The sequence below is a fragment of the Vipera ursinii genome (assembly GCF_947247035.1).
Source record: "Vipera ursinii genome assembly, chromosome: 2".
NCBI lineage: Eukaryota > Metazoa > Chordata > Lepidosauria > Squamata > Viperidae > Vipera > Vipera ursinii.
Genome location: NC_139513.1, coordinates 72367126 through 72390576, shown reverse-complemented (window position 1 = coordinate 72390576; position 23451 = coordinate 72367126). Strand labels below are relative to the sequence as shown.

Genomic DNA, 23451 nt, shown 5'->3' with positions numbered 1-23451 from the left:
CTCATCACTTATAATTGTCAATTAATCAGTTTTCAGCTACTCTGTCAAAGCTCGTCCTGCAGCAGGCAGAGCGAAAAGCCGAAACAGAAACGAGAGACCTCCACTGTGAGCTGAAACACTTTATTCCTCAAGGCAGCAGCCGCAGCAGGAAACAAAGCCAGCGTTGGCCGCTACCCGCAACCAACGCTGCTATATACATGCTCAGAGCACCCACCCATACTCCACCCAAACACGCCCACGCCCTCCCATTCCCTATATCTACCCCACCCCTCCCCGGCAAACCCTTTCGCCCAGCGCCTAGTCAGGTAAGTCCTCACCCGTGATCCTCCACCACCGTGCTCCACCCCCTCACCCCCTCCTGGCCACGCCCAGCTCTGGTCCCCTCCGTGGCCGCCGGCAGCTGAGGCCCCCAGCCACCCAGGCGCCACGGCGGGAACAAGCCCGTCCCCCAACAGGCACGCCGCGGGGCTCATCAGCACCTGGGCAGAACCGTCCCGTGCTCTGGGCCGCTCCGCCGAAAGTGGACCCGTCAGCTGAAGCCGTGGGAGGGCCGGCAACAAGAGGTGGGCTTCCAAGGCAGCAGCCGCCGCGCCAGCCGTTCTGGTGCTTCCGCCGGTCTTGCCGTCAGCCGGGGTGTTCTGCGCAGGCGCGGTGTCGGAATGGGGACAGCAGCGATGGAACGGCCGCCCAACGAGCCTCCGGAGCCGCGCCAGCCGTTCCTGTGCCTCCCCAGGTCATGCCGGCAGCTGGGGTGTTCTGCGCAGGCGCGGCGTCGAACGAGGGCAGCAGCGGAGAAACAGCCGGCCAACGAGCCTCCTGAGCCGTTGAGGATCAGGGTGGGTCCGGCAAGCGCAGGGCAGGAGGGGCCATAGGGGTATTTTTCAATTTCATTTTTCAATTGTTAAGCAATTTCAGAAGATACACCGAAGAAATTTTTTTCACATTTTAACTTAACAGGGCAATCAGGCAAATATTCTGCCAAGCAAAATATATTACCGTATATACTTGAGTATAAGCCGAATTTTTCAGCCCACTTTTTGGGCTGAAAAATTCCACTTCGGCTTATACTCCAGTCAACAAAAAAAACTTACCGAGGACTTGTGCGCGGCCGAGGCTTTGGTGCTTCCGGGATCGCCCGCACCTCTCCCAAGCCACCGCCGTCCGAGACCTGCCGAAGTTTGGGGAGGTTTGGGGAGGTGCGCGCGCACCTCCCCAAACTCCGCGCCTTGCCTGCCTGCTTCTTTCCGCAGCGGAAAGAAGCAGGCAGGCAGGGCGCGGAGGAACGGAGACTTGCCGACGTTTGGGGAGGTTTGGGCGCCTCCCCAAACCTCGGCAGGTCTCCGTTCCTCCGCGCAGACCTGCCGACGTTTGGGGAGGTTTGGGCACCTCCCCAAACCTCCCCAAACCTCGGCAGGTCTCCGTTCCTGTTTGGGGAGGTTTGGGCGCCTCCCCAAACCTCCCCAAACCTCGGCAGGTCTCCGTTCCTCCGCGCAGACCTGCCGACCTTTGGGGAGGTTTGGGTGCCTCCCCAAACGTCCCCAAACCTCGGCAGGTCTCCGTTCCTGTTTGGGGAGGTTTGGGCGCCTCCCCAAACCTCGGCAGGTCTCCGTTCCTCCGCGCAGACCTGCCGACGTTTGGGGAGGTTTGGGCGCCTCCCCAAACGTCCCCAAACCTCGGCAGGTCTCCGTTCCTGTTTGGGGAGGTTTGGGCGCCTCCCCAAACGTCCCCAAACCTCGGCAGGTCTCCGTTCCTCCGCGCAGACCTGCCGACCTTTGGGGAGGTTTGGGCGCCTCCCCAAACCTCGGCAGGTCTCCGTTCCTGTTTGGGGAGGTTTGGGCGCCTCCCCAAACCTCCCCAAACCTCGGCAGGTCTCCGTTCCTGTTTGGGGAGGTTTGGGCGCCTCCCCAAACCTCCCCAAACCTCGGCAGGTCTCCGTTCCTCCGCGCAGACCTGCCGACCTTTGGGGAGGTTTGGGCGCCTCCCCAAACGTCCCCAAACCTCGGCAGGTCTCCGTTCCTGTTTGGGGAGGTTTGGGCGCCTCCCCAAACCTCGGCAGGTCTCCGTTCCTCCGCGCAGACCTGCCGACGTTTGGGGAGGTTTGGGCGCCTCCCCAAACCTCCCCAAACCTCGGCAGGTCTCCGTTCCTGTTTGGGGAGGTTTGGGCGCCTCCCCAAACCTCCCCAAACCTCGGCAGGTCTCCGTTCCTGTTTGGGGAGGTTTGGGCGCCTCCCCAAACCTCCCCAAACCTCGGCAGGTCTCCGTTCCTGTTTGGGGAGGTTTGGGCGCCTCCCCAAACGTCCCCAAACCTCGGCAGGTCTCCGTTCCTCCGCGCAGACCTGCCGACCTTTGGGGAGGTTTGGGCGCCTCCCCAAACGTCCCCAAACCTCGGCAGGTCTCCGTTCCTGTTTGGGGAGGTTTGGGCGCCTCCCCAAACGTCCCCAAACCTCGGCAGGTCTCCGTTCCTCCGCGCAGACCTGCCGACCTTTGGAGAGGTTTGGGCGCCTCCCCAAACGTCCCCAAACCTCGGCAGGTCTCCGTTCCTGTTTGGGGAGGTTTGGGCGCCTCCCCAAACGTCCCCAAACCTCGGCAGGTCTCCGTTCCTCCGCGCAGACCTGCCGACCTTTGGGGAGGTTTGGGCGCCTCCCCAAACCTCCCCAAACCTCGGCAGGTCTCCGTTCTTCCTGCCGACCTTTGGGGAGGTTTGGGCGCCTCCCCAAACCTCCCCAAACCTCGGCAGGTCTGCGCGGAGGAACGGAGACCTGCCGAGGTTTGGGGAGGTTTGGGGAGGCGCCCAAACCTCCCCAAACAGGAACGGAGACCTGCCGAGGTTTGGGGAGGTTTGGGGAGGCGCCCAAACCTCCCCAAAGGTCGGCAGGTCTGCGCGGAGGAACGGAGACCTGCCGAGGTTTGGGGAGGTTTGGGGAGGCGCCCAAACCTCCCCAAAGGTCGGCAGGAGGAACGGAGACCTGCCGAGGTTTGGGGAGGCGCCCAAACCTCCCCAAAGGTCGGCAGGAGGAACGGAGACCTGCCGAGGTTTGGGGAGGTTTGGGGAGGCGCCCAAACCTCCCCAAAGGTCGGCAGGTCTGCGCGGAGGAACGGAGACCTGCCGAGGTTTGGGGACGTTTGGGGAGGCGCCCAAACCTCCCCAAAGGTCGGCAGGTCTGCGCGGAGGAACGGAGACCTGCCGAGGTTTGGGGACGTTTGGGGAGGCGCCCAAACCTCCCCAAACAGGAACGGAGACCTGCCGAGGTTTGGGGACGTTTGGGGAGGCGCCCAAACCTCCCCAAAGGTCGGCAGGTCTGCGCGGAGGAACGGAGACCTGCCGAGGTTTGGGGAGGTTTGGGGAGGCGCCCAAACCTCCCCAAACAGGAACGGAGACCTGCCGAGGTTTGGGGACGTTTGGGGAGGCGCCCAAACCTCCCCAAAGGTCGGCAGGTCTGCGCGGAGGAACGGAGACCTGCCGAGGTTTGGGGAGGTTTGGGGAGGCGCCCAAACCTCCCCAAACAGGAACGGAGACCTGCCGAGGTTTGGGGACGTTTGGGGAGGCGCCCAAACCTCCCCAAAGGTCGGCAGGTCTGCACGGAGGAACGGAGACCTGCCGAGGTTTGGGGAGGTTTGGGGAGGCGCCCAAACCTCCCCAAACAGGAACGGAGACCTGCCGAGGTTTGGGGACGTTTGGGGAGGCGCCCAAACCTCCCCAAAGGTCGGCAGGTCTGCGCGGAGGAACGGAGACCTGCCGAGGTTTGGGGAGGTTTGGGGAGGCGCCCAAACCTCCCCAAACAGGAACGGAGACCTGCCGAGGTTTGGGGACGTTTGGGGAGGCGCCCAAACCTCCCCAAAGGTCGGCAGGTCTGCGCGGAGGAACGGAGACCTGCCGAGGTTTGGGGACGTTTGGGGAGGCGCCCAAACCTCCCCAAACAGGAACGGAGACCTGCCGAGGTTTGGGGACGTTTGGGGAGGCGCCCAAACCTCCCCAAAGGTCGGCAGGTCTGCGCGGAGGAACGGAGACCTGCCGAGGTTTGGGGAGGTTTGGGGAGGCGCCCAAACCTCCCCAAACAGGAACGGAGACCTGCCGAGGTTTGGGGAGGTTTGGGGAGGCGCCCAAACCTCCCCAAAGGTCGGCAGGTCTGCGCGGAGGAACGGAGACCTGCCGAGGTTTGGGGAGGCGCCCAAACCTCCCCAAACAGGAACGGAGACCTGCCGAGGTTTGGGGACGTTTGGGGAGGCGCCCAAACCTCCCCAAAGGTCGGCAGGTCTGCGCGGAGGAACGGAGACCTGCCGAGGTTTGGGGACGTTTGGGGAGGCGCCCAAACCTCCCCAAAGGTCGGCAGGAGGAACGGAGACCTGCCGACGAGCTGCGGCCACACAGGGTATTCCTGTGTATTCAGGCTTGCAAAATGGCGGATCGAGCCTCTGCTGGCGGCAGAGGCTTGCAGAACGGCGGATCGGCTTATACTCGAGTCAATAACTTTTTCCAGTTTTTGGGGGTGAAATTGGGGGTCTCGGCTTATACTCGAGTCGGCTTATACTCAAGTATATACGGTAACCTATTTTAACGAATATTAAAACCCATTAAAACTGACCCATGCAGTACACACTTAAGTATAACAGAATCTCAAAAGCTATTATTTTAATGAAGTTCAAAAAAAAAACCAATTTGCAATGGCACATGGATACACTTACACCAAGTACAATTAAAGCTTTGTTTATTGCTTGTTCAAATGAGGTTGGATTTTACTGATGCAGATTAACAGCTGGATGAAACAGACAGCATTAAACTGACACCAATTTGGAGGAAATTTCATTAACTGAACACTGAAGAGGTCTTTGGAACAACTGTCACCTTTTAATAATAAAAAAGAGAAAATAGATGGAATATAGAATAGAATACAGAATAACAGAGTTAGAGGTCTTCTAGTCCAACACCCTGCTCAATCAGGAGACTGTATATCATTCTATACAAATGGTTTGTCTCCCTTTGATAAGTTTGCATCTGTTACCGTACTTCCTGTCTTGCCCTCAGGTGCTTTGAAGAACATGTTGTTAACATGTTAACAGCTGGCACCAATTGTAACCTTTAAAAATATGTTATTCATCTCATATTGCATGAAGATGAACTTTCTTACAACATTTGCTCAAACTATCCTATTCAGAAAAATGCTTTTCAAAATTTAAAGAGACTGGTACTACAGCTCACAAACCCTTCACTCAAATTTAATTAATAAGTTTACTAGCACAACTATTCATTTTGTAAAAAAAAAAATCCTTCAGTACTAATATTGTCTATTGCCTTGACATACAGCCTGGGAATACAAGGACACAAGCCTTATCTGTAAAGCTTTTCTGCATTGAATAGGACATCTATCGGAACCAGCTGCTTAAACAAATCCTTACAGAATGATAAACACAGCTTAGACATGCTTCCAACTATTTCTGACATTAAAGTTACCTAGTTCATTCAGTATACATAAGATGGATGGCTTAATCTTTTTAGTAATTAATTCTGATGACAACTGCACACCAACTTTATAAATAAAAAAGCCAAAACATATTTTAATAATTGGCATAAAATAAACTGAAAAAACTCTGAACTGAATTACTAACAATATGATACACTTAATTTTTATTCATATTTTTTCAAAACCATCAGGATACTAATCCTTACTTTCAGATCTGTAATATATTACACAAATTGAAAAGAAATATGTAATATATTTTATACAAAAATATGATCCCTTTAAAAGTTTGCTTATTTATCAACTTGTATGCCAACTGTAGCCAAGAAATTAAAAGACGCTTGCTCCTGGGGAGGAAAGCCATGGCAAATGTAGACAGCACACTAAAAAGCAGAGACATCACCCTGTCAACAAACGTGCGTATAGTCAAGGCTATGGTCTTCCCAGTTGCAATGTATGGCAGTGAAAGTTGGACCATAAGAAAGGCTGAGCGCCAAAGAATTGAGGCCTTTGAACTATGGTGCTGGAAAAGACTCCTGTGAGTCCCTTGGACTGCAAGGCGATCAAACCGGTCAGTCCTAGAGAAGATCAACCCTGACTGCTCTTTAGAAGGCCAGATCCTGAAGCTAAAACTCAAATACTTTGGCCACCTAATGAGAAGGAAGGACTCACTGGAGAAGAACCTAATGCTGGGAAAGATTGAGGGCAATAGAAGAAAGGGACAACAAGAGAATGAGGTGGCTGGATGGAGTCACAGAAGCAGTAGGCGTGAGCTTAAATGGACTCCAGATGGTGGTAGAGGACAGGAAGGCCTGGAGGAACGTTGTCCATGGGGTCGCGATGGGTCGGACACGACTCCGCAGCTAACAACATAACAATGCCAGCTCAGTCAATAAATGATGACTTACATATTAAATTTCAAAAAAAGGAAAAGGAGAGAAAAGAAAAATCAAATAGTAATACATTCACTATACCAGGGAAAGGAGCCATCTCAACTGCAATAATAATAACAAGAAGAAGAAGATGATATACTATCAGGGAAAGATCATCTCATCCGATCCTAGGATTTGCTGATAGAGCCAAGTTTTTACTTTCCATCAACTTTAAAGTATCATCCTCATTTCATGCTTGCCTATAAACCGTGCTATGTTCACACAAAATATGCCAGGAATATCATTCGTGTATATACATGCCTATCAAGAACTGTTTTAAAAATCTGAGTCCCAGGTATATTTATTTGTAAAAAGGAAGACATATTGATCTCCGGGACAGAAAGTATATTTTGCACTATGCTTTTGTTAGCCGCTGTTTAATGTTGTCAAAGAGTAAGTTAACATTAGAGACATTGTTTTTATAGCCCTTTAAACTGTCAATAGTTTAGCCATCGAGTGTGTGATAGGTCCGTATGTATTTATGTATGTGGGAAGGATAGGCTACTATATCCTCGTTCCCTATATATTTGGAATACTACAAGCCACTTTGTACCCCTGCCAATTTATTAAGGCAATCTGCACAGACCAAACCTCACCATGTTTGGATTGGCACATTCTAGTACTTCTGAGAGAAAAATGGTTGTTCTTATGTCAGAGCACTGTACCCTGTTTTCATCAATCCAATCTGAATATTTCGGGACATATAAGAGGAACCATTATCTTGATTCACTCCAAACTGTGCCATGCTTTGTCTCCATTCTCTATAATTGGAAAACTAGGTAAAACTCACTTTTTCCAACAGCCTTCTGAAAAGTGTTTCAAACATATTTATGTATTTTACCTACTGTATATTTGCTTTTTTAAAATTTTGTTCTAGAATAGCTCTCTAGCATTGGATACCTCACCATGAAAAGGTGAGTTTGTAAAAACAATAACAACCCACTGGGGGTGTATAATGCTTCAGATCCAAAGCGCCCCCCCCAAAAAAGTTTCAGACTGGATGTGAGCACACACACTACACTTAGCAGTGTGTCTGTAAAACAGACACATCTTTATACAAAGGTGTTTATATAACGCACCTGTTAATCTTCCTATCTGAAGTGCTGCACGTCCACATTCAACTGTTTTCTTACAGTAACTATTTCAAAAACTGCAAATTATTTCCTTTTCTCAAGTATACAGCAACTTGAATATTTCATAATATTTCATATACATTCTCTCAATCTATAGGGTTTCCTTAATCAAAATGATGCAAGGCAGCAAACAATGGGTTTAAACATCTTTAAATAAACAAGACCAAATATAGCAATAATAGTGCACTGGGAAATATACAAAATTCAAACAGCCACCATTCAAGCAATTCATGGATTGCCCTGATCCAGGGAAAGGCAACTTTCTATTGCTTTCCTGAAATTCAGCAAAGTTGGGGCCAAATGGATTGCAGGAAGAATGCTATTCTAGAGGTCAGGAGCAATAACAGAGAAGCATATCTCTCGAGTTTCACAAAATGGTATTGTTTTGTAGATGGGACTTGGATCATGCCTTATCTTATAGGACTAGTAGACAAGATTGAAAATATCTAGTTCCTGATCCATGAACAATCAGCACTTTGTATTACAACTAGTAGTCCACTAGTTTCCAGTGCAATTGTGAAGTAGAGGTATAGAAAAATATATTCTGGGTCCCATGTACTCTGCATAGCAACAGTTCAAATGGGAGGTGAATGTAGCATGAATGACTGAGAACAATCTGTTGGCCAAGGGTCCAATCCGAATGTTGTGACTCAGGGCCAGCCTGTGGGTCCGACAGCCGGGTCCGATGTATCGGAGGACTCAGATGTGGGGGAGGAGGGAAACGAACCGGCTGATGATGATTTGGAGACTTTGCAGAGTCCTCAGCCGGGAACCTCTGCTCAGCTGTGTGAGCCCGAGAGTGCGGAGGATGATGACCCACAGCTGGCCCTGTTCAAGGACGCCCGACGCAGGAGGCAGTCGAGCAGGGACAAACAAAGAAAGGCTATGGGACTCCTCGGGAGGAGGCACAGGGAGACCACGCCCTGAGCTCTCTATAAAAGGAGTGTTTGGGAAGGGGCTGGTTGCTGAAAGCAACTCTTTTGCTTGAGAAGATAAGCTCTTGTGTGTTTACTATTAAATCTTGGCAGAAGCCTTTTAGCCTTGGACGCTTTCCAGTCTCTTCTTTTGATTAGGGGTGCGAGAAGAGGGCTGGTTCAGAACAGTTTGCTTTCAGCCACCCCCCCCTTAATACTACGATGGAGCAGCTTCTTGCCGAGAATGCCCAGCTCAACCAGCAACTCACCTTGCTGGCCACTCAGGTGGCACAACTGCAGGCTCAGGTACATGCTGCCCCCCCACCCAGGAGGAAATGTCAGATAGCTATGCCGGATAAATTTGCTGGTAAACCAGAACTGTTTCCTGCCTTCCTGGGACAATGCCAGCTTTATATCAGCGTGAGAGCAGCTGATTTCCCCACTGACCGAGATAAGGTGGGATTCGTGTTGAGCCTTCTGTCGGGAGATGCAGCTCGTTGGGGCACGCCTCTGTTGGCACAGCCTAGCCCTTTGTTGGATAACTTTGGGGGGTTTTGTGACCATATGCGCCTCATGTACGAGGACCCGATTAAGGCGCAGACTGCCACCCGACGCCTGAAAGCTTTGAGGCAGGGTCAGCGCCCTCTACAGGCCTATATCAGCGATTTCCGGCTGCTTAGCCAGGATTCCGCCTGGAATGAGGCTGCGCTCGTGGATGCCTTTCAGGATGGCTTGTCAGAGGAGATGTTGGATGAGCTGGCCCGCGTGGACATTCCCTCAGACCTGAATGGGCTGATCCATCTTTGTCTGCGGATCGATGCCCGGCTGCAGCAGCGTAAGAGTCGCCGTGCCACCCCACAGACCCCTGCCGCCCCTGTTGTGCGTGAGCCCCCAGTCCAGAGGGAGGAGCCAATGGAGCTGGGTGCCGCCAGGTCCCGTCTATCGGTGACGGAAATGGACAGACGACGATCGGAGGGGTTGTGTTTTTACTGTGGGGACCCTGGACATTTGGCTGCTTCTTGCCCGAAGAAGCGTCAGCGGGCGTCAGTGACCAAGCCTGCCCCGAGAAAGTCCCCTGCTTTGCTATCGGGAAACGGCCCGAGCCCGATCTAGACGGTGTGAAAGATCGGGCGACCCACAACGATCACGCCGAGCGACGCCGTTCCGACGGTGCCTGTGAACCTCCACGGCATTTGATTTTGGAGGCACGACTGATCCTCCCTGGCAAGCCAGAGGGGATTCCGGTCCATGCCTTAATTGACTCTGGGGCTACCACTAACTTTATGGATTCGGCCTTTGTGGCCAAATGGGCTGTTCCCCAGTGTCCAGTGGATCCGCCCATGCTTGTGGAGACCATCGATGGTCGAGTGCTCCTGTCCGGGCCTATCACGGCCGCCACGCAACCCGTGTGTATGGCCATCAGTACCCATGTGGAGGCCATTCAGTTCTACGTCACTTCGGATCTGCACTTCCCCGTGGTCTTGGGACTGGCGTGGCTCCGGGCGCATGATCCACAGATCTATTGGTCTCAGAACTTGGTCACCTTCCCAAGTTTGCAGTGCGTGGACCACACCCGCCATATCTGTGCCGGCCAGGTGGAGGGTTCCCCAGGGGTTTCCTTGCCTCCCGAACTGTCCGACTTTGCTGACGTGTTCAGCGAGTCAGAGGCGGACCAATTACCCCCGCACAGGCCCTACGACTGCTCCATTGACCTAGTCCCTGATGCGCCTCTCCCAGTGGGGCGTTTGTACTCCATGTCGGAGCCCGAGTTGGCTGCATTGCGGGACTTCCTGACGAAGAACTTGGCTCGTGGTTTCATCCGGCCCTCGTCCTCGCCAGTGTCTGCGCCCGTGCTCTTCGTCAAAAAGAAGTCGGGCGAGTTACGGCTTTGCTGTGACTACCGGAAACTCAACGCTATCACGGTGCGTAACCGCTACCCGCTGCCCCTCATCCCCGAGCTCTTGGACCGACTCCGGGAGGCTAAGATCTTCACGAAACTGGACCTGCGTGGAGCTTACAACCTCGTCAGGGTTCGGCCGGGTGATGAGTCGAAGACGGCGTTTGGTACTCGCTATGGACATTTCGAGTACACGGTGATGCCGTTTGGCCTGACCAACGCCCCCGCTGTGTTTCAGCATTTTATGAATGACATCTTTCGGGATCTGTTGGACCAGTTTGTTGTGATTTACCTGGACGACATCCTGATTTACTCCCCGTCGCGTGAAGCGCATCATCAGCATCTCCGTCAGGTCCTGCAGCGCCTCCGGAAACATCGGCTGTTTGCCAAGTTGGAGAAGTGCCAGTTCTACCAGGTGACCATTGATTTCTTGGGTCACCGCATTTCTCCTGAGGGCATCGCCATGGAACCGAGTAAAGTTGAGTCGTTGCAGAGTTGGCAACCCCCGCGTCGCGTGAAGGATATTCAGCGACTTCTTGGATTTGCCAACTACTATCGGACATTCATCCCTGGCTTTGCTGCCTTGACAGCCCCCCTCACCCGGCTCCTGCAGAAGAAGACTCGGTTCCAGTGGAACGCCCCCGAACAACAGGCGTTCCAAGCTTTGAAGGACGCCTTCATGAAGGAGCCCATCTTGAAGCATCCTGACCCGCAACGGCCGTTTGTCGTGGAGGCGGACGCCTCCGACATTGCCATTGGGGCCGTGTTACTCCAGGCAGCGACGCCCAACGGTACCCTTTTCCCTTGCGCGTATCACTCACGGAAATTGAATCCCTCGGAGCGCAACTATACCATCTGGGAGAAGGAGCTGCTGGCCATCAAGGCGGCGTTCGAGGCTTGGAGGCATCATCTGGAGGGGGCGCGGCATCAAATCGAGGTCCGGACGGACCACAAGAATCTGGAAAGCCTGCAGACCGCTCGGAATTTGAACCAACGCCAGATCCGGTGGTCCCTCTTCTTTGCGAGGTTTGACTTCCGGGTGCGGTACATACCAAGCGGGCACAACCAGAGAGCGGATGCTCTGTCCAGGAAGCCCGAGTACACCCGAGTGGAAGACAAGCTTCCGCCCAGGACCGTGATCCCCGTCGAGTCTTTTGCTGCGGTGCGGGAGCCGGTGGATATACGTGCTCGGATCCGGGAGGCGCAGCAGCAGGAGGCGTGGGTGGCTCAGCGGAAGGAAGAGGTGGGGCCAGATTCGCCTTGGTCGGTCACGGATGGACTCCTGTATTATCGTGACCGGCTCTATGTTCCAGGAGGGCCACTCAGGGGACTCGTCCTCAGCCAATGTCATGATAACCCGGCTGCGGGGCATTTTGGCCTGTTCAAGACTCTGAACCTGGTCTCCCGTACATTCTGGTGGCCCCGAGTCCGACACGATGTCCAGTCTTATGTCACCTCCTGCGTCCCATGCAGGCAGGCCAAGTCAGCGACAGGGGCCCCGCCTGGTTTACTGCAGCCTTTGCCAACGCCCAAGAGACCCTGGGGGGCTGTGTCCATGGACTTTCTGACGGATCTACCCCCATCCTCCGGCTTCACGACAGTGTTTGTGGTGGTGGACATGTTGACCAAGATGGCGCACTTCATCCCCTGTCGCGGCTTACCGTCAGCTCGCGCCACTAGTCGCATGTTCATCCAACAGGTGTTCCGGCTGCACGGCCTTCCCAATAGAGTCGTCTCCGATAGGGGGGCCCAGTTTACAGCCCGCTTCTGGCAGGAGCTGATGCGGGCGTTGGACATTAAGGTTTGCCTCTCGTCCGCGCATCATCCTCAGACCGACGGGGGTACCGAGAAGGTCATCGGCATCTTAGAGCAGTATCTGTGCTGCTATGTTAACCTGCAGCAGGACAATTGGGTGGACTATTTGGCCATAGCCGAGTTTGCCTTTAACAACTCGCAGCACACCTCCACGCAGATGACACCGTTCTTGGCCAATGTGGGTTATCACCCTCGGTTTTTCCCCCTTTCTCCCGTGGACTCCCGTGGAGCCGGCAGCGAACGAATTCATGGCGGAGTTACAGGCGATCCATCGGTTGGTGCGACGGCAGCTGGAGAAGGCCAAGGCCGACTACAAGAGGTTCGCCGATCGGTCGAGAAGGGATACGCCTCCATTATCGGTGGGGGATCGGGTCTGGCTGTCCACCAGGAACCTACCATCCACTCGGCCGGCGAGGAAGCTGGACCACCGTTACCTTGGACCGTTCCCAGTCGAGGCCGTCATCAACCCGGTCGCCTATCGTTTAACTCTGCCACGTTCCCTGCGCGTGCACCCCGTCTTCCATCGGTCCTTGTTGGTCCCCGAACAACCGGCTTGTCCACTTCGCCAAGCGGAACCTCCCCCATCAGGACCTCGTGATGGCGACAGCACCCCCGAGTACGAGGTCGCCAGCATCAGGGATTCCCGCTGGCTGAAAGGTCGCTTCCAGTACCTGATCGAGTGGAAAGGGTACGGGCCGGAGGACTTCACATGGGAAGACGCGACCGCCGTTCATGCCCCTGCGTTGGTGACTGCTTTTCACGAACAGTTCCCATCCCGACCGCATCCGGATCGGCAGACCCGGGGGAAGGGCCCTGCGGTGCGGGATAGTGTTGTGACTCAGGGCCAGCCTGTGGGTCCGACAGCCGGGTCCGATGTATCGGAGGACTCAGATGTGGGGGAGGAGGGAAACGAACCGGCTGATGATGATTTGGAGACTTTGCAGAGTCCTCAGCCGGGAACCTCTGCTCAGCTGTGTGAGCCCGAGAGTGCGGAGGATGATGACCCACAGCTGGCCCTGTTCAAGGACGCCCGACGCAGGAGGCAGTCGAGCAGGGACAAACAAAGAAAGGCTATGGGACTCCTCAGGAGGAGGCACAGGGAGACCACGCCCTGAGCTCTCTATAAAAGGAGTGTTTGGGGAGGGGCTGGTTGCTGAAAGCAACTCTTTTGCTTGAGAAGATAAGCTCTTGTGTGTTTACTATTAAATCTTGGCAGAAGCCTTTTAGCCTTGGACGCTTTCCAGTCTCTTCTTTTGATTAGGGGTGCGAGAAGAGGGCTGGTTCAGAACACCGAACATAATGGAACTATGTTGTTGTTAGTTGCGAAGTTGTGTCCGACCCATCGCGAGCCCATGGACAACGTTCCTCCATGCCTTCCTGACCTCTACCATCTTCTGGAGTCCATTTAAGCACACGCCTACTGCTTCAGTGACTCCATCCAGCCACCTCATTCTCTGTCGTCCCCTTCTTCTATTGCCCTCAATCTTTCCCGCATTAGGCTCTTCTCCAGTGAGTCCTTCCTTCTCATTAGGTGGCCAAAGTATTTGAATTTCAACTTCAGGATCTGGCCTTCTAAAGAGCAGTCAGGGTTGATCTCCTCTAGGACTGACAGGTTTGAATACCTTGCAGTCCAAGGGACTTGCAGGAGTCTTTTCCAGCACCAGAGTTCAAATGCTTCAATTCTTTGGCATTCAGTCTTTCTTATGGTCCAACTTTCACAGCCATACATTGCAACTGGGAAAACCCTGGCCTTGACTATACGCACCTTTGTTCGCATGGTAATGTCTCTGCTTTTTAGTATGCTGTCTAGATTTGCCATGGCTTTCCTCCCCAGGAGCAAGTGTCTTTTAATTTCTTGGCTGCAGTCCCCATCTGCGGTGATCTTGGAGCCCAGGAAAATAAAATTTGTCACTACCTCCATTTCTTCCCCATCTATTTGCCAGGAATTGAGAGGGCCAGATGCCGTGATCTTGGTTTTCTTAATGTCGAGTTTCAAGCCAACTTTTGCATTCTCCTTCTTCACCTGCATCAAGAGGCTCTTTAGTTCCTCTTCACTTTCTGCCATTAGAGTGGTATCATCTGCATATCTTAGGTTGTTGATATTTCTCCCGGCAATCTTAATTCCAACTTTTGATTCATCTAGCCCTGCCTTTCTCATGATGTCCTCTGCATATAACTTAAATAGGCAGGGCGACAGTATACAGCCTTGCTGGACTCCTTTCCCAATTTTGAACCAATCAGTGGTTCCATGTCCAGTTCTCACTGTTGCTTCTTGACCCGCATATAGGTTTCTCAAGAGACAAATAAGATGGTCTGGTACTCCCATCTCTTTATGAACTTGTCACAATTTGTTGTGATCCACACAATAAAAGGCTTTAGCATAGTCACTGAAGCAGAAGTAGATGTTTTTCTGGAACTCCCTAGCTTTCTCCATGATCCAGCATATGTTGGCAATTTGATCTCTAGTTCCTCTGCCTCTTCGAAATCCTGCCTGTACTTCTGGTAGTTCTTGATCCACATACTGCTGGAGTCTAGATTGTAGGATTTTAAGCATAACTTTACTAGCATGTGAAATGAGAGCAATGGTGCAATAGTTTGAATATTCTTTGGCATTGCCTTTGTTTGGAATTGGAATGTAAACTGACCTTTTCCAATCCTGTGGCCACTGTTGAGTTTTCCAAATTTGCTCCAAATTGAGTGTAGCACTTTTACTGCATCATCTTTTAAGATTTTGAATAGCTCAGCTGGAATACTGTCACCTCCACTAGCTTTGTTTGTTGCTCAGATTTCCTAAGGCCCATTTCACTTCACATTCTAGGATGTCTGGCTCGGGGTCAGTGACCACCCAATCGTGGTTATCTGGGACGTTAAGCTCATTCTTGTATAGTTCTTCTGTGTAGTTTTGCCACCTCTTCTTAATCTCTTCTCCTGTTAGGTCCCTTTCCATTTCCTTCTCTGGTGGATCACATTTTGTCAGAACTCTCTGCTATGACCTGTCCGTCTTGGGTGGCTCTGCACGGTATAGCTCATTGCTTCATTGAGTTACGCAAGCCCCTTCGCCACGACAAGGCAGTAATCCATAAAGGGGAATGGAACTACAGATCTACATAAAAAGCTCTCCTAGACAGATTTGCCACTTTTTCAGTGAGTACCATGAGCCCATGTGGACCCTCAAATTAGTACCATCTGGAGAAAAACAACCCTATCAAGAATTAAAGATGAGAAATTCCTGAACAATCCCTCAGTCTTGCTAGGGTTGAACCTGTTCTTTTCCATCGAGATCCTAAAAGCCTCCAAATACTATGACAGAGCTTCAACAGCTTCATTTGGTCAGTTGGAATATACAGCTGTGCCCCATCAGCATGCTGCCTCCATGCCATTGGATGATCTGGCCCACAATTCTCATGTAGATGTTAAATAAGAGGAGGGAAAGCAAAGATTCTTCTTAGGCTTTATTTAAATAATTTATATGGCTGCCATCGCACAATAGTGGCTCTGGGCAGCATACAATAATTAAAACTGCTACAAGCAAAGACTCATGATACCTGGGGATAAACAATGCATCTCAAACATAAAAAATACACCAATAAGCAGAACTCACTTAGTCCCAATTTAAACAATGTTTAAAGAGGTATCAGTAAACTTATAAAGTAAAGTCAGGCTAAAAAGGAAAAGGCCATGCCACCTACATGAAATTTGAAATATGCTCCTACAGGAGGAAATAGAAATATTTCCTCCATTTTCAAGTTGCCTTTAAAGAGGAAAGTGTTTTATTAAATCAAAGACTCCAAGTATTTGGATCAGTCCAAGGTGGATCCAAAAATGGCAAACAAAGGAATGCAGAAGCAGATCCATACCCTAGATCTTGTAAGAGTTAAGTATTTACTGGAAATAGTAATCCTATTCCAAGTACATTATTTAGGGGCTGTCTTGTACAGTGATCACTTGCAGTTATGACCAAAGTCAAAAAAGTAACTTTGTGACCAATACATTCAGGTCTGTAAACCAAAGGAAAGGTAAAGTACTATAAGCACACTTGCAGTTTCACTAAGTGACTGCTTCACTTAACAACTGAATCACCTGCTCCAACTCTGGTCACTAAAAGTGACTACCTACAATAGGTATAAACTTCTGCAAGGCAAGTCCAATTTTACTACCTGTAGACTTTTTGCATCCAGTTCTGACTGCTCCTCTGGGGCAACATTAAAAAAACAATTTGTTGATTATGTCTCTTTTTCCAACCTACAGAAAATATGGAAAAAAAAAACCAGTGAATAAATGTGAACAATTGTTTCTAAAACATTAATCTGTATCTTATTGCAACACAAAAAACACAGTTATCTCAGAATATAAAAATTAAAACAAAGCTTTCCTCAACATTAACATAATAAATTCTAACACATAAATTCGGCAAGATTGGAAACATATATTTAAGATTCAAGGACAGCAGGGATATTAGTGTGACCTACCAAGCACATGGGACTAACCCCAAGGTGACACACTTCCCACTTCTATTGTCGCTGTGCACTCTTTCCCAAATTTGCAGTCATCATTCCAGCACAGAGTCTTGGAATGTTGACAAAATAGCTCACACACCTTTGGAAAGTCAGTGCAGTTTGTTCTCTGGCAGTTTCAGCTTAGCAGCTGAAGCTGAGCTCATGCTGTGCCAAATCCAAATATGTGCTATTTGCTTTTTTAAAAAAATAAATAAATAACCGAAATTAACTGAAAAAAATAAATAACTGAATGTGACAGCTATCCCCACCTCCCCCGTGCAGCTCCAGCTTTGTGTTCTACGTATTATATACAACCATGACACTTGCTAATTGCATAGTTACTCTTTCACAAGATGTTATTTTGTTCTTGCTGCATGGTAACCAGAGATGCAAGAGGTGGGGAACAACAGAGGAAACCAACAAGTCAGAAGAGCAACACGAGCCAGACCCTGACAAGGACAGAAAAAGAGGGAAGCACAATGAAACAAGAGCACGCTGCTTAGCACCTGACAATTATCATTTGAAACTTTGTACTTCATTCTGTATTGCAGAGGGCAAACACCAAAGATCCTGACTACTGAAGCTTTCAAAACATAAGTGGAAAGCTGAATGGAGCATATTACGTAACTGATTTAACTGGAATTTAAACTTAGTAATTTCAATAAAAGAACTTCAAAAACTCTCCTAAAATTAATAAAATAATTCACATTCAAATTGCACTGAAATGAAAGAAATAAAATAGTTGCAACTGAGCTGTTATTCAAGTGCATCTTAATTTCAATTAGATTACCGTACTCTAGATTTGAGCATCTTGATTTGATTTGAGCCTTGGTGGAGCAGTGGGCTAATGCCTCCCTAAGTAACACCAGCTGTGCCTGCAATTAGTGCAGGTTTGAGTCCCACCAGGCTCAAGGTTGACTCAGCCTTCCATCCTTCCGAGGTAGGTAAAATGAGGACCCAGATTGTGGGGGGCAATAAGCTGACTTTGTAAAAATGCTGCTGGGGGGGGGCGAAAGCCCTAATAAGCAGGCATATACATAGAATGAAGGCTATTGCTAAGCACATTGATTTGTGCTTAGATTGTAAGCTGCCCTGAGTTTTCGGAGAAGGGCGGGATATAAATGGGATTAAAATAAAAATAAATAAATCTTCATCTGAGCAATAAAGGTCAACTGAATTCTGATTTCCAAACATTAAATCGGGTCAGAATTAGATCAGTAAATCTTTAACTAAACTTGCAGTTTAATGCTGCTATCCTCTACCCGATTCTCTCCTGATGTGTTGAAATTCAGTTGTGTAATACTTTGCTTACCTACCACTGATGAATGGAAACCAAATTTTTTTTCCAGTGTGCATCAATCTTAACACAAGAGAAGCAAAATTCAACTACATAACAAATCTTATACTGTAGTATAATAATCTGTAAAATCATGTTCCTATAGAACCTTTATGCTTGAGAAATACATGGCTAATGGGTCTTCTATTAAAAGTGATCAGAATAAAATAACAGAATAACAAGAGTTGGAAGGGACCTTGGAGGTCTTCTAGTTCAACCCCCTGCTCAAGCAGGAGACCCTATACCAGGGGTGTCAAACTCAATTTCATTGAGGGCCGCATCAGCATTGTAGTTGCCCTCAGGGGGCCGGGTGGGTATGGCCAGGGTGGGCGTGGCCTACTGGGTGGGCGTGGCTAGAGTGCATATGGCCTACTGGGTGGGCGTGGCCAGCCCTACATCGTTCGCATCAAGGGTGCCTATGGGGGCCTGGGCAGGAGTGGGACAGATCTGAGGGTCTCTGGCAGAAGGAGGGTCTCTGGGCCAGGGCCAAAGGCAGTGGGGGCCGTTCCCTCACTGTTTCCAGGATGGCTTCGCGGGCCACATAAAACCACTTCACGGGCCGCATCCGGCCCCCGGGCCTTCTGTTTGACATGTCTGCCCTATACCATTCCAGACAAGTGGCTACCCAGTCTCTTCTTAAAAGTGATGGAGCACCCACAACTTCTGAAGACAAGTCATTCCACTGGTTAATTGTTCTCACTGTTAGGAAATTTCTTCCTTACTCCTAGATTGCTTATCCCCTTAATTTCCATCTATTGTTTCTTGTTTTGCTTTCTGGTGCTTTGAAAAATAGGTTGACTCCTCTCTTCCTTGTGGCAGCCCCTCAAATATTGGAACATTGCTATCATGTCATTCCTAATCCTTCTTTTCACTAAACTAGACATACCCAATTCCTGCAATCGTTCTTCATGTTTTATCCTTCAACTCCCTAACCATGTTTGTTGATTTTTTCTGCACCTTTTTCCACAGCCTCAACATCTTTTTTATAATATGGTGACCAAAACTGGATACAGTATTCTAAGTATTCTACTCTAAATCATCTTCATTCCAAGTGGTAGTTCCATATTTCTTAAAGCTGAAGTAAAATGGTAGAAATAGAACTTCTTTCCTAACGGGAAAAACAAGCAAACCTCAGTGGCTGCAGCTACCAATTCATGAGCAGAATGCTTTATAGATATGTGTTATTTTTTGCCAGTAGCAACCCTATGAAGTACATGATTTATTGAAGAGCTACAGTTCATGCATGATTTAAGAGGAATTCATACCCCAAATTAGTATAACTATAGGCATGCAGAGAGGCACTTTTTGCTTTGGCTATGGTGGCTGGATTCAAAAGATGAAATGTCAGTGTGGGGAACTGAGAGAGAAGGTGAATATTTGCTGGGCAGCCATGTGGTGCTGTTTACAGAAGACACTTAGGTGAGACACTTAGCACTTGCTGAGCCAGGCTGTGGGGACTGAGGCTTCCTGGAGCTGTTTGATGCCCACAAGGCAGGGTAACAGTGGGCCGAAAGGGGGAAAATTGAAGTGCCCTTGTGGTTGTAAGTGTGAGTGATGTCAAGTGCCTAAATTTTGTTCATGTGATCACAGGGCGCTGCAATGGCTTTTACTTCAAGTGCAAATCTTAAGTCCATTTTTTTCAGCACCGTTGTAACTTGAATACTTGCTGAATGAACGGTTGTAAGTTGAGGACTACTTCTAAAAGCAGCACTGTCATAAGTTTTTTAAAAAAATATTTTAGATTTAGGTCTTGCCATTCTGTCTAACAAGAACACTATTGCTAACATTAAATTAAAATATCAACTTTCATAATTAAAATTGTAATGAAGAGAATTCAGAGGGCCATACAACTTAATTCCTAAGGGATGATGAATTTACAACTTCTAGAAGAATTTATCCCAATTAGGAAACCTCTCACAGCTTTTGAAAGAGGGCATACCTTTAAAATGTGCTAAGCACATTGATTTGTGCTTTAGATTGTAAGCCTCCCTGAGTCTTCGGAGAAGGGCGGGATATAAATGGGATTAAAAAAAAGGGACTCTCCTTCAGATCTTCATGTGTAGGTAGTCCCTCTGATAGTCAGGATTATTTTCTTTATGTCTTTCCCAGACAAACAACTGGCAAGCTGTACAACTAAATATTTTGTAAGTTTAAAAACCAAACTTTTTTTCTACTAGCAAACACTACAAGACCTACCTGGATTCTGCACAGTGGACAGGTCTGACTTGGTGCAATATAAAACCACTTGATGAGACTAGGGCAAATAATGACAGGGGGAGTGGATAACAAAAATATTGGATTTTGTTAAAAATATTAAATAGGACACAATATAGCACAAGCAAATAGAACACATATTTATTGCTACCACTCCTAATGAGTTCAAAGTAAAACCACAAGCATTTCCACATAATCAAATACTGCACCATTATATACAATACAGCTTTCAAAGCTGTTCAGTTTTTGCTGAAACTATACTTTACAGTATCACAGTAGTGGACAGTTTGCCAATAATAGTACAGCGTGCCAAATTTTGTGGAATGTAAATGTAAAGTAATAGTTAAAATGTGTATTATTTTAAGATAGATACAAATATGTCTTTGGAATACATAAGTTGTATGGAAATGTTATTTCCGACAGATCTTTAGAAAATGTACGTAAGTCCTACATACAAAAATATGTAACTGTATCACTATAAAAATTAGTTTTGAAATGACTCAGTAATGAGCCTATGTTAATATCAGCTCCTACAGAATTTAAAATCTTGAACAGGACTTAATATTTCTGACACAAGAGAATAAAAGTCACAAATTGCCAAAAGAAAGTAATTACAGATTTGCATTACATATACCCAAAAACATTAAAAATGTGGTTATTTTTGTTTATATCTTCAATTTGTCATGACCTCCATAAGCACATTTTTGTGATAATAAGACTTAAAAACTTAGCAATCTATCAATTTTATCTTTCCTGAACAAAACTATTCAATATAGCTTAATGTCAATAATCAATGCTAATAAAGAAGAAGACTTCAACTATATTATATATGCATAAATAAGGTAAAAAAACAATGCAATAAAAACATAAGATTCAGGAAAGATACTTATATTCTTTAAGAACATCTAACATCATTTTTATTCATATACTCACCACAAATGGTGGAAAGTATGTCCACAGTGGATAGCTGCAACATCAGACTTATTGTCAAAGGAATCACAACAGATGGTACAATGAGCACAGATAGGCATGATCTATAATTTCAAAAGAACAATGTAAGGATCAAGCATGGAAGGCCCTTTTCTACAAAGAGGAAAACCACTTTTTAAGGATTTCAGATAAATGGTCCCACAGGAAAATCTATCTAGAACTTGTCCCAAAGGTGTTTTTTTTCCAAAAGGCAAATGGACTTTGTCTTTCCTTGAAAACATTTTGCTTCTCATCCAAGAAACTTCTTCAGTTCTTTGAAGATCTGAAGAAGCTTCTTGGATGAGAAATGAAACATCTTCAAGGAAAAACAAAGTCCAGTTGCCTTTTGAAAAAGCACTTGTGGGACAACCATGACCTGGATGACTGAGAATCTCCATAGATATCTAGAACTTCTATCACACAACTATACTTGTTGAATATCCAGAATAGAACAGCCCGTATCAGTGATTCAGAACATTAGGTTGAGTTTTATGACTGGAGAACAAATACAAATATAAAAGCTCAGCATTATTTTGTATTTATCAACTTCACAAGGGCTTTTGCACATCAGAATATAAGACGTAATAAACATTTAGTGTCAATGTTACTTCTCAAAATTGTCTTCCTTTTCTTCCAAACTGCAACTGATATTCAAAACATCCTATCCTAATCTCATCTGGTATTATTACACCATTGCACCATGTTTCTTAACTTGGCAACCTTATAAAGCAAATTAGAAGACTGCAACTCATAATGCAGATGCTTAGCAGGACTATTGACTAGTTAGCAAACAAGTCAGGGGCATTTCTCCTTTGGAAGTATAGCATCTCCGTCACTCAGCCATTGATGAGAAACAAAGCAGAATAACAAATAACAGAGCTGGAAGGGACCTTGGAGGTCTTCTAGTCCAACCTCTGTTCACACAGGAAATCCTATACCATTTCAGGCAAATGGTTGTCCAATTTCTTCTCTAAAACTTCTAATGCTGGAGTATTCACAACTTCTGGAGGCAAATTATTCCACTAAGCCTGCATTTACTCTAGGAAGCTGGAAAACGCTAGTAGAGAAATAGAGAACTAAGGCATTTAGTAAAAGCAGCATCTCTGAAAGACTCAACAAGAACCACAAAGTTGTTCTGGTTACCCGGTCTATTGGCGGTCAGCCCGCGTGGTTTCCCCATACGGCCAAACCTTGCCTTTAGGAAGACGGCTCAACAATGAAAGCGGAATGTGAGGGAAGTCTCGACTTGCTCACGCCCACCGGGAGTTTCTCGGCTGGACTTTCAAGTTATCCCTCTTATACACCCCAGGACGGCTCCACAACCATTTTTTTTCTCCACCCTCCCGGGGATCATCAGGATTGAGAGGGGGGGGGAACGGCTCTTTCTGCACCGCAGCCGGATTCAAGTCATCTGATCATCATCATCATCATAAAAAAAGATAACCGGTTGATGGCCAGGCTCAAACTTACGGTATTAGGTTGCAAAAATCAAATTTGGCTCCTTTCACCTTCTTCCGGCTGGGGACGGAAGTGACGCACGCAAAACGGGTGCTCTTGTTTAAGGAGTACGAGAGCAACGTTCCCGCCCCTTCGCGTATTGGCAGATGTCAAAGGGGCGTGGCTACGAGGCATCCGACGTTCAGTGGCCCCTCTCGTCATTATTTTTAATGCACGTTAATGCAGCTATTTTGTCTGTTTTAGCCCTTTTAGCTTCCCCCCCCTCTCCAGAAAAAGGCTGGTCTTAGCAGCCAGGGATACCTAGTGAGAATTAGACATCCCAGGTGTCACGCTAAAGACTTAATTCTCTCCCTTCCCTGTTAGGTGAACTCTGTTTCTGGGCTAGTGTGAATTGGGACGGGTGGAGGAAGTACCGTAGGTCAACTTTAAGATATGTGAGTCCCAATTCCCAGAATTCCCCTGCAAGCCAAAACTGAAGTAACTTAAGTAAAATTCTGTAACTTGAAAATGATGTCATGTGACTGCAGCTGACCTTCATAGTACAGTGGTACAGCAATGTGGCAGCACTAAAGCAGCGACAATCCCCCCTAAACACAAAGGTTGCGTCATTTGTGACAATTTGGAAGAAATCGTGAATCTACCATGGTTCTATGTAAAGAAGTGGACTGTAGACTCTTCAGCCCCTATTTGTTATACTGTATATTGTATTCGGTGGTATTTGTTGTGTATGCTGGGGACTGTCAATCACAGCAAGCCACTAAGACCATGTTGTGATTCAGGGTCAGCCTGTGGGTTCGGCAGTTGGGTCAGACGACTCAGAGGAGGAGGGGG

The 23451-nt window shown here is 48.1% G+C and overlaps 1 protein-coding gene across 1 annotated transcript in view; it reads right to left on the bottom strand.

Moving 5' to 3' along the window:
* Positions 1-21224, bottom strand: part of TRAIP (TRAF interacting protein) — a gene marked incomplete at its 5' end in the record, with an annotated part of 39805 nt that extends 18581 nt beyond the window's left edge. The window contains 5 exon segments of the mRNA XM_083351094.1: positions 318-638; positions 16305-16358; positions 16360-16389; positions 20176-20233; positions 21127-21224. Coding sequence (XP_083207220.1) covers positions 318-638; positions 16305-16358; positions 16360-16389; positions 20176-20233; positions 21127-21224 — 561 coding nt within the window.
* Between the last annotated feature and the right edge of the window lie 2227 nt (positions 21225-23451).